General features: G+C 31.9%; 1 protein-coding gene across 1 annotated transcript; it reads left to right on the forward strand.

Moving 5' to 3' along the window:
• The first annotated feature begins 1081 nt into the window (after positions 1-1081).
• Positions 1082-5678, forward strand: LOC112520778 (putative receptor-like protein kinase At4g00960). Its single transcript, XM_025129338.1, has 8 exons — positions 1082-1527; positions 3055-3458; positions 3790-3915; positions 3996-4123; positions 4210-4420; positions 4582-4813; positions 4903-5056; positions 5148-5678. The coding sequence occupies exons 1-8, from the start codon at positions 1142-1144 to the stop codon at positions 5457-5459; spliced, it is 1953 nt and encodes a 650-aa protein (XP_024985106.1). The 5' UTR covers positions 1082-1141; the 3' UTR covers positions 5460-5678.
• The last annotated feature ends 5528 nt before the right edge of the window (positions 5679-11206 follow it).

The following is an 11206-nucleotide window of genomic DNA, read 5'->3' on the forward strand; positions in this document are numbered from 1 at the left end:
AGAGAGAGAGAGAGAGAGAGAGAGAGAGAGAGAGAGAGAGAGATTCTTGGTGCATGTTTACAAGGCCACGTCAACTTTGGAGTATGGAAAATAACTTTTTTTTCTTATTAAAACACTCTTGCACAAGTTGCGGATTAGACACTTACGGAGGTTTGGCTTTTTGATGAATATACTATTTGATCAATTTCCTATTGCTTTCAACCACCTTTAAAAAACTTAGAACTATATTTAATTGGGTAGATGTGTAAGACTACTATTATTAAGTTTATTAGTGAACCAACCCAACTCAACCTCTTTTAAAAAATCAATCTCTTTATCCAACCCAAACTGAATTATTTTTTTTATAAAAAATCTAAAAAGTACATAATAACTATTTCATTTTCTAAAACGCGTAATTACAATAGAATTGAAATGAAAACTTGTGAACTTTTAACGGATTGAGAATATAAATAAAAATGAAAGATTAGTGTAAGAAAAATATACCAAGTTTGGTCTTTATTATGTTAATATATCATGACTCGGCCTTAACTTGTAATATAGCTTGCACCTGTAAATTATTGAAATGCAATAAAATGTTATTTAATAAAAAACAAAAACTTGGGTATCACCGACGGATTTCTTTGGCGGAAATCTGTCGGTAAAAAACTGATCATGTTTTCTAAAGCCGATAATTATTTCGAAAAAATTAGAAAACATCAAAAAAGATTCCAATGGATTTCTGACGGCCTTAGATCTGCCGGAAAATATAAGTCCGCTCAGAAAATCTACCGGAAATTGCATTTAGCAGCAGGATTTTTTCTGGCCAGCAGTCCGTCGGAAATTCGCCGAAAATTGCATTTCCGACATATTTGGTCGTTAGAAAATGTTTTTTTAGTAGCGAACATTTTCATATATATGAGCTCATTTATATGATCAGTATTTGTTTAAATTGTTAACATCACCATAATGTTAGATCATGGCCTATTATTATTATTATATTCTTCTTTTTCTTCTTCTTCTTCTTATTATTATATAAAAGAACATCATTGCTTGGTCAACTTTCCCTCTATATAATTGCCTCCCACCAAAGTCATCACCAGAGACATTCTTCGATCAAGTCTGTAATCCACCGGCCATATAGCAAGAATCAAAGGGGGGAACCATGACTAGGTGGTGGTGCTATAGGTGGCAGATGGTGGTTGTTCCCTTTCTGTTCTTGTTATTTCTCATAAATCCGGTGAGATCACAACCACAAACAAACATACTAATCCAAAGTTGCAGCCAAATCAACGTCACCAACTCCCCGAATTTTTTCCGCAATCTTAACGAGACTTTTGGAAACGTCCGACGACAACTATCCAACAATAATACCTACTTTGTGACTGCAGAACAGACGAGGAATTCAGAGCCTGTTTATGTACTTTTGCAGTGCAGGAAGTACATGTCAACTCGCGACTGTGTGGCTTGTTTTGATTTTGCCGATAGGTCAATACGTTCCTGCGCTCCTGCCAACGGTGCCCGAACAGTGCTTGACGGTTGCTATCTCAGGTGAGCACCTTTTTTCCTCTTCTAGACATGGATGCTATCTCAGGAGCAGCCAATCTGGAAATCTTTAATGCATAGTGTGGTTGTACCATACAACTCTTTATTGCAAGTAATTAAAGACTTCTGATGCAAGTAGAATTATAGATTTTATTTCTAGTCTAAAATATTTACTAATTTTATTCCTACAAATTGATGATGATGAAACTCCAAATTAATTAACTGATTAATTAATCTCTTTTTACATTTCGAATGTACAATTTGTCTAGATGGAGATTCATTTAGCAAAACCCCAGTTTTAAGGGTGTTCCTTTGTTTGAATCAACTCTATACAATGGACTGCAAATAGAATTTTTGATTTTGACATGTGCGGGACGAAAGTCGTGAGAGAGGAAGGTTTAGTTCGATCTACTTGAGCGTGTAAATTAACAACATATCGTAATTAATCATATTTAAAATTACTTTTTACTCGGAGAAATAGGGATGATTAAAAATGCCGACGAGCATTGTTGATACTAAAAGTGGTAACGACAACGCTGAGAAATGAGAATATTAGGTGAAACATTTTTAATTCCTCTATTTTTTTTCTTTAATTCCATGACTTTCAACCAACCACCCGATGCTATTTATATTAGCTCTATATACATTTATTCCTCTTGAATTTCACTTTCTATCTTGTGGGTCATATCACAATTATTATACTTCCAGTGTCACATAAACAAAATTAAATTATGATATGGTTTGAAAGCTAGAAAGTAATTAGATTATGATATGGTTTGGAAGTTACATCACTATAACAAAATCGGAGTTTTATGACACCAACAATGTTTAAGTGTCCTATAGGACTTAAGTTTATAAAATCGAACAATAATTCGTCCTATCTAAAAGTTTTATAATAAGTTTATAGGATGCTTTTGGACGTTTTAACAGGTTTTTAAGGATAAATAAAGTGTCATATTACTTATTTTATAAGATATTTTTGGAAAAAGTCCTATAGATATATCTTTTTATAGGAGACTTGTTTTAGAAGACATTTTTTTTCCTTCAAATAATGTCCTATAAAATAGTTGATAAGACGTTTTATTTTAAAAAACTTGTTAAAAGTCTAAAACTTAATGTAACGTTTTTAAATATGATATTTTATCATTTGGCCTATATAACTTGCATCCTATAAAACATTCTATTTCCACATTTTGAAAATTTTGACATCATATATATAAATCTAATTTTATAGTAACGTGTGTTGCATAGATGACATACATGTGTATGTGTGTCTGGTGCGTTGTCTATTGATAAGACTTGAGGGGATACAATATGATTGGTGGGGATGGTAATTGGTATGGGGAAACCATATACAATTATTCATATGCAAAATTGGCATTTCAATATCACGGTTTTCATTTTTCAACAATTCAGTCCCTATATTTCAATATTTTACTAGTCTATCACCATTAAATTTCTGTAGGAATCTAACCACTGTCATATCAGACAACCAATGTAACTATGGCATTAATAGTTATGCTATTTTTGAAGGTACGAAAGTAGCTCTTTCTACGAGGAAACAACAAGGCCAGGAAATGTTGGCTTATGTGGTAATCGTACTTCATCACGACAAAGTGTTTTCGAAACAGCTGTGGATGGATTATTGTCCAATCTTTCTATTGCCACCCCTAAAATAAGTGGTTTCTATGCTGCGGCCACAGCACCAGTAGTTGGTACGAATACCAGTAATGTTTATGCTATAGCACAGTGTATCGAGAGGGTTACACGCGATGGATGCAAAGATTGCTTACAAGTTGCATACAACAACATCAAGAGTTGTGCAACAGATGTTACTGATGGAAGGGCTATTGATTCTGGGTGTTTCATGAGGTATTCTGCCTCAGCATTTTTCGCCAACAATAAAACTATTGACATCACACCGTTTCTACGAGATGGTGAGATTTTGGACAGTCTTATGCTAACTTAGTAGTTTATTATTCAGACATCATTAATCTTTCTGAGATGCTTTTTCCTTGCGACTTAATCCATTAAATATTATAAATTCTAATTGCTGACATTTCCACATCTTATAAAAGTAAGCATACCTTGAATGTATTACAAGTTTTTCAAAATTAATATTCTTTCTGATATGTTAAATTATGAAAGCTATTACCATTTATACTTGAAAAGTACTAAACTTGAAATAATTAATCTCTCCTTTCTGAAATAAAGACATATGTATGATCAAGTGCACCAAGATCATGCTTGCTTATGATATTTCCACAGGAGGTTCAAGCAATAAGGGAGCAATTATTGGAGGTGTGGTTGGTGGTGTACTTGCTCTGATCATCTTGCTAATTATAGCTATTCTTTTGTGGTATCGTCGGTCCAGAAAGAGAACAGCACCAGGAGGTATGCAATATTATTGACTGTTAGCCGATTAAACTTGATCACTGGCAAGATTTAAACCCATTCAACTGCCAACTTATCAGGTAGCTTATACGGGGCAACTGAACTACAAGGCCCAATGGCTTATAGCTACAATGAACTCAAAAAAGCGACAAAGGATTTCAAGGAAGAAAATAAACTTGGAGAAGGAGGGTTTGGAGATGTGTACAAGGTACTTCCATCTTCGATTCACCTTACCTAGGATTTGCTGGATTTCATTTCTGATCAACTCACCTTCTTGTGTTGTATGTTGAGTAGGGAATAGTAAAGGACGGAAACATTGTTGCAGTGAAGAAACTAGCCATAGGTTCCAAGAGAGGAAAGGAAGATTTTGAAAGTGAAGTACGGGTTATTAGTAATGTCCATCATCGAAATCTTATCCGCCTTCTTGGATGTTGCAGCAAAGGACCAGAACTGCTTTTAGTCCTAGAGTACATGGCAAATGGAAGCCTTGAAAAATACTTATATGGTATAGTTGGGGTCAAATACTAACCTAGAAAGATATTGGCAATTACCAATGATTAGAAAATATCATATGGCCGTCTATTTTCTACTAAAGATTAACTATATTTTATCATAGATTCGTACTACTTTTTGATGCATTAATGTCTTCACTACTTTGTGATTTAGGTGAAAAACGGGGGACCCTTGACTGGAAACAACGGTCTGATATTATCTTTGGCACGGCCAGGGGTCTGGCATATCTGCACGAACAGTACCATGTAACCATCATCCATAGAGACATAAAACCAAGCAACATTTTGCTAGACAATGATTTTCAGCCGAAAATTGCAGATTTTGGATTGGCAAGGCTTCTACCAGAGGATCAGACCCATATTAGCACTAGATTCGCAGGAACTTTGTAAGTCATATATATGTTATCAACATGTGGATATGCCTCTTTAGTAGTCTAAAGAAGATGAGAATAACAAATTCTCCAATTACTTGTAGGGGATATACGGCACCAGAATATGCAATCCACGGACAGTTGTCTGAGAAAGTTGACACCTACAGTTTCGGCATAGTGGTCCTTGAGATTGTTAGCGGGAAAAGATGCACAGACGTCCCAACTGAATCGGATGGAGAACAATACCTCCTTGAGCATGTAATTAACTCARCAACGTTTAGAACTTAACTTTAWYTGACTTATAATCAAGGMRMAYCWTTCACTAAACMCKTTGAATTTTTGTTACCAGGCTTGGAATCTGTATGAGACTCGCATGCACTTGAAGTTGGTTGATGAGACATTAGACCCAAGTAAGTATAGAGAAGACGACATAAAGAAAGTCATAGAGATCGCACTAATGTGCACTCAGTCGCCTGTTTCTGTCAGACCAACAATGTCTGAAGTGGTGATGCTTCTAAGTGATAGGTCAAGAGTACAAAACCCGCCAAGTAGACAAAACGTCAATTTAACCAACATAAGGACACAAACTGATAACTCCACATCTACTACCTTGTCCATGAGCAACAATGATGCGACAATCACGGATTTAACAGGTCGGTAATTTGTTACCGGGCTATGCTCTGTGCCAAGATGGATCTAGAGTCGTATGCAGAAGATTTGAAGTGTATGTTCATGCTTATATAATCATAGATAGTCCCGGTTTGGAAACGAATGTGTGTGCACTATGAAACATGTGTAAGAACTTGCTCTTGGGATGATGTTTCGTATACTTTAAACTCATGTTCATGGAAATAAACTACTTGGAGACTTTTCCTCTTTATATTTTTGGCAGAACTTCCATTCGTTAAGAGTGTTACATTTAAAATTGAAAGAGATATATGAAAAAATCGTTTTCTTTGTATTGCAAAATGTGAAGGGCCTTATTACATGAATAAAGAAGATAGCAATATAAGCAAATCTAACTATATACACATGTATATATAAACCCCTTTAATTATAGGGAAATTACAAAAAGCTAACATCTTCCTTAAGCTCGCGATGGTTTGTGAGTGACAAAATTGAGTAAGGTTGAACATGGTCCGATGATATGTCTTTTTAATTTCCTTTATACCGTGTGCTAACAAACTTAAAATTGGTATGAAAATCTTATTATCATGTACCAACCAACTTTACATCATTACCGAGTTTTTCCAGTTGGTATTAGTTCTATACAAATATTATAAACTATAAATTTGAATATATAAAACAAGCAAAAATATGATCAATGCCCAAACGAAGTTCAAAGTGATGAGCGGGAGACCAATAGAGAGCAATAGTGGGTTAGCGGCGATATCGATGAGTCGTCTCCATGGGAGAGACCAAGAGAGGGCAACACCAAGCCAATGGTGACTGACGATGAGTCGGGAGAGAGTAGTTGTGTGACTAATTAGGTATAGGAAATGAAAGAATTTCTCAATGAAATCTAATTAGAAAGGGGAAAACTCTAAAGTTATGGTTGTTGTAGCTAATTAAATGAGAAGATTGTTATTTGCACTTCATTTAATGTCAAAATCATGTCAATTCATACATTGAGAATGTAAAAAGTGAGTTTCGATCTGATGTATATGAGAAGGAAAATATTAGTTAGAGATTGCATTAATAATGTATATGTGTGCAAGTAGTTTCTTTCTTAAATATTAGTTAATAACTAATAAACAAGTAAATTATTATTTAAATATTTAAAAGTCGGTATGACTGCTATTAATGAATATCAAGTAATGACCAAGCAATCATATCATTGTGACGAGCAAAAGTTGATTTTAGACTTCAGTTGCCAATAAAGAAATACCAAATGAATTGAAGTCTTAGTGGCTAAATAATGATTTCTTTGTGATAAATATAAATAAATTGCGAAGAAAAAGCTTCAAATTGTGACGAGCAAAAGTTGATTTTAGACTTTAGTAGCCAATAAAGAAATACCAAATGAATTGAAGTCTTAGTGGTTAAATAATGATTTCTTTGTGATAAATATAAATAAATTGCGAAGAAAAAACTATTGAAGCGATGATGAAAAGGTTGAAACTATATAGGGATTTAGTCCCAAGGCCTAATCTTTCGTGGTTCCGTTATTGGAATTATAGAGTATATTTACAGGAAGAGAATGACAATTGTATTTTATGAATCAACGATTTTTACGAAGTAGAGAAATTGACACAAACGATTGATAAACTTGAAACACTAAAAGTGTTTACAAATTGTTCAGATGGGTAGTTTTTTTCATAGCAAATCGTGCAATCTAACTAAATTAGACCTAGAAGTTAATTTTATCGGATATGGATATATCGTATGCAACTTTCGTTCATCTTGGAAGTCGCCTATCATCTCTCCTAATTCCTGTTTTTCCCATACGTGACGTTAGAGTTGATCAATATCTCATTCCACTTCATATGCCACTTTGTGTAAGTCATCTTTGTGCTTGACTTCATGCCGAACTACAGCTCTCCTATGCAATTGTACGTGGTGTTGGGTCTCAAACCACTAATGCTGTTGTATGTTTAAGTTTCCTCCACCGAAATCATAATAAAGTTATTCATAATTTAGTTTTTACTATTTTTTATTTTTAATATAAAATTAATTATTTAAATATAGTTTACAATGTAAAAACACAAAATAACTAAATTATAAACTTAATACAAAATATTTATTTAATATTTTAAACTATTAGTATATATATATATATATAATTATAAAAGTTAAATAAAATATTAATATTTGATTATATATAGTTACCAACTCTTTTGACCTCAAAATATAGAGGTTAAGGTTTTGGCCCTCTATTTTTTTAGTATTTTAATGGTGGGTTAGAGTTGAAAACATTTTTATTTTTATGTTGGGTAACAGGTTTTCTATTATTTCTTTAAAATATAAAACTTAAAGTTAAAATATCTAAAAAGATTACATTCAACTCTAATAGATTTTTTATTTTAAAACACTTAGCATAACCTATATTATTATAATATTTTCTAATTTTATCATTCTAATACATTTAAAAAAAAATAGTAATTCAATTTTATCGGTGGAATTAAATAAAATAATCATTTCTCTCTTAATACATTAAATTTTAGAGAATTCTCTAAACTTGTAAATTCTTTATGTTTTCTGTATTTTAGAGAACATTAGAGTATCTCCAACAGATTCTCCAAAATTGAGAAAACGGAGAATTGGGCATATTTTTTCTCCAAGAGAAAACATGAGAGAGACTGTAAATTTCTCCAAATTTTAAGAACTTCCTGTAAATGATTACAATGAGAGAGAAACATTTTTTTATTATATTCACACCAGTAGGAATATTTGATTTAAATTTATGAGAGATAAATAATATTTTCTTATATATACAAATTATTTAATAATATAATTAGTGTTTTAGTCTCCAAAATAAAAAATCTATCAGAAATGAATGTAAATTTTTCGAGATTTTAAATTTCGATTCTTTATTTTAGAGAAATTTTAGAAAACCAGTTGAAGAAGTTCTTATAAAGTTTTTGTTGGAGCAATATAGAGAACAAAGTCATTATTTCCTCTATTTTATAAAATTTGTCAATCATTTTTCTGATATTCATTTCTAAATCATTAAAATATGATGTTTTTCTTCTGCCTTTAACGATACGTTGATCATTGAAGCCAAGGCAATAAGGATGAAGGAATTTGAGCGCTGATGTAGCTAAGAGCCACCTTCATAGTCGATTCATTAGGGTCTAAGATAGGTACCCACATGAGACGCTTATGAGGTTATAAGCATCTCTACCCACCTCTCACTAAGTTCCTTAGTTTTAGAATTATCGTGATCCCTAGTCCATCTTCATTATTGCACATGGCTATATAAAAAGTAAAGAGGTCCTACGAGGTGCCCACTACTTGGACTACCCTCCCCAAACGAAAAGGATGTTTTTGTCCGAAGGAGTCAAAACTAGCTCGACAGCTAGGTGCTTTTTGGAACTCGACTAGCAGCTTGACTAAGAGTCGTTAAAGATGCTCCAAATCAATAAAATATAAGGTCATTATCATGGATATTAGTTTGAGAAGCAATATAATATCACGATCTATTGGATAAACATTCATAATTCGTGGAAATTTTGGAGGCCGCCAATATGGACCGAAATTGATAATGCATTTACCCAACCTCTTTCCGATATGCAATAAGTACAAATGGAAAGGTTTTTTTAATGGATGAAATACTGAAAAAAAAATTAATAAAAAAATAAGAAAATTTATTGTTTGAAAAATTAACAATTTAACTTTTAGTAGGAAGTTTCCAATAACCTCCTAAAAAGGGCTGCTATAATTTAACTTTTTTTCAATTATTTATTTGTTTTTCCTTTTTCTTTTGCATATAAGAATAGGATCATCCTCACCTTCCCTCATCGATAAATAATGTATCCTCATCGATCATTTATATGAATATCTCAATTTATTGGCTTTATGTTGATAATGTCGAATTTTTATGTTTTAATATATGTTAATAAGCTCAAATCCCCATTTTTATGTTTTCATAGGCCTCAAATGATGCAATTATAATCCTAATCCGAGTCCAATGGTTGATTGGGGTGAGAAACGGCCGGAAAAGCACAAAACAAAAGGTTCGACGACCTTCCACACGACTTTGGAAGTAACCTGAAGTACTAGAACAACGCCCAAGGACCTCTTGCACGACTAGTCACACATCCTAGCCCAAGTCTGTGATTCATGCCACCTTTTCCATGCGAATGATTAGCGCCATAATATTGGGTCACACATGTGGTCGATAGAACACCTGCACAGTGCCAAAAATCGTGTTTTTCCATTTTTTTAGTGGCTTTCATTGTGGGTTCATATTAATTTAAGCGTCTAGAAATCGTCTTTCGAGAGGGGGGGGGGGTTCAACCATAAATTATTAAAGAGGCACAAATAGAGAGATTGTGAACATCAAGCATGCATGTGTTTCAACACATACATACATGCATACATACATACACATACATACACATACACACACATTATTCGTGTATCTGTGCGATGCAAATATTTTATTGTAAACCGATAATAGAAATTACAAGTTGTTGAATATGTTATATAAATTTGAAAAATCGGTAAATTACTCGAATATTTTATATTGATATTGATATTGGTATTAAATTAAATATTTAAAAAAATCTTTTTTTTATCATTTGTGTACTTCAAATTTTGATTATAATTGTAATGTTTTAGATTTAAAAAATAAATATGTAATGTATTTTACTTTTTAATGATAGTTTTTTTATAAAAATAATGATAAGCTATTTTGTTAGGAGTAAAATAGTTTTTTTATAAAAATAATGATAAGCTATTTTGTTAGGATAAATACATATAAAAAGATTTTCAGGTAGTGATAAATATTATGTATTGTAGAATGTGTACTAAAGTAATATTAATTTGTATTTTAATAGTGTGTAATAATCATTTTGTACCCTATGCATAACAATATGTTTTTTACTTTTTAATAATTCTATTAAAAGGTAATTTCTGAATCGTTAAGAAGTGAAATTTGTTTGACAAAAAAAAGTCTGCCTCTTAGGTTCTAAAACCATCTGAATGATTTTATATATTGGGTCTCCCTTAACTATTAAGAGCCCTAATTTCATTACAAACAATTATATTTCATTTTGCACTATATCATGAGAGTCTTTTAATCATTCTGATCAGTTAATAATTTTATACAAAACCATTCAACAACTGTCAAACAATCTTTAAATTAACCTTCCTTTGTATATATAATCACACAACAAACTCTGTGGGCTTTCTAGGATGGCCCATTGCTTGGGGTTTGGGCCGGAAGCGGGAAGACAAAATTGTAACCGATCGAAAGTTCCCATAATCCCATTCCCATCCATGAAAATCATTTTTTAAAATGTTATTTTATTTAAATAACTATCTATTTACGAATTAAACATCTATCTATTAATTATAATTACTTAATAATTTTTTGCCTTTTTAACTTCATCTACATTAGTTTTTACTAGAAGCGTACTCGCGCAATGCAGCGAGATACATCGTGTTTTTAATATTTCATTTTATTCTTTATCTCAGTCGATGTTATAATATGGCTTTATGTGATTTTGAGAAAGCGATGATGTTTTTATTTTTGAATAAACTATATTTTGACGATATCATAAAAAATTGACAAAAATATATCGATATTAATATCAAATTAACTATTTGAAATTCCTCATTTTTTTATGTAATTTTTTAATCCAATTTTTTTATAATTTAATTTATGTACAATAACGAAGTAATTTATATTTGGTTTAATAATATAATTTTTTATAAAGATAATAATTATTTATTTTGTTGGAA

The sequence above is a fragment of the Cynara cardunculus genome, assembly GCF_001531365.2.
Source record: "Cynara cardunculus var. scolymus isolate 2C chromosome LG 1, CcrdV1, whole genome shotgun sequence".
Taxonomy (NCBI): domain Eukaryota; kingdom Viridiplantae; phylum Streptophyta; class Magnoliopsida; order Asterales; family Asteraceae; genus Cynara; species Cynara cardunculus.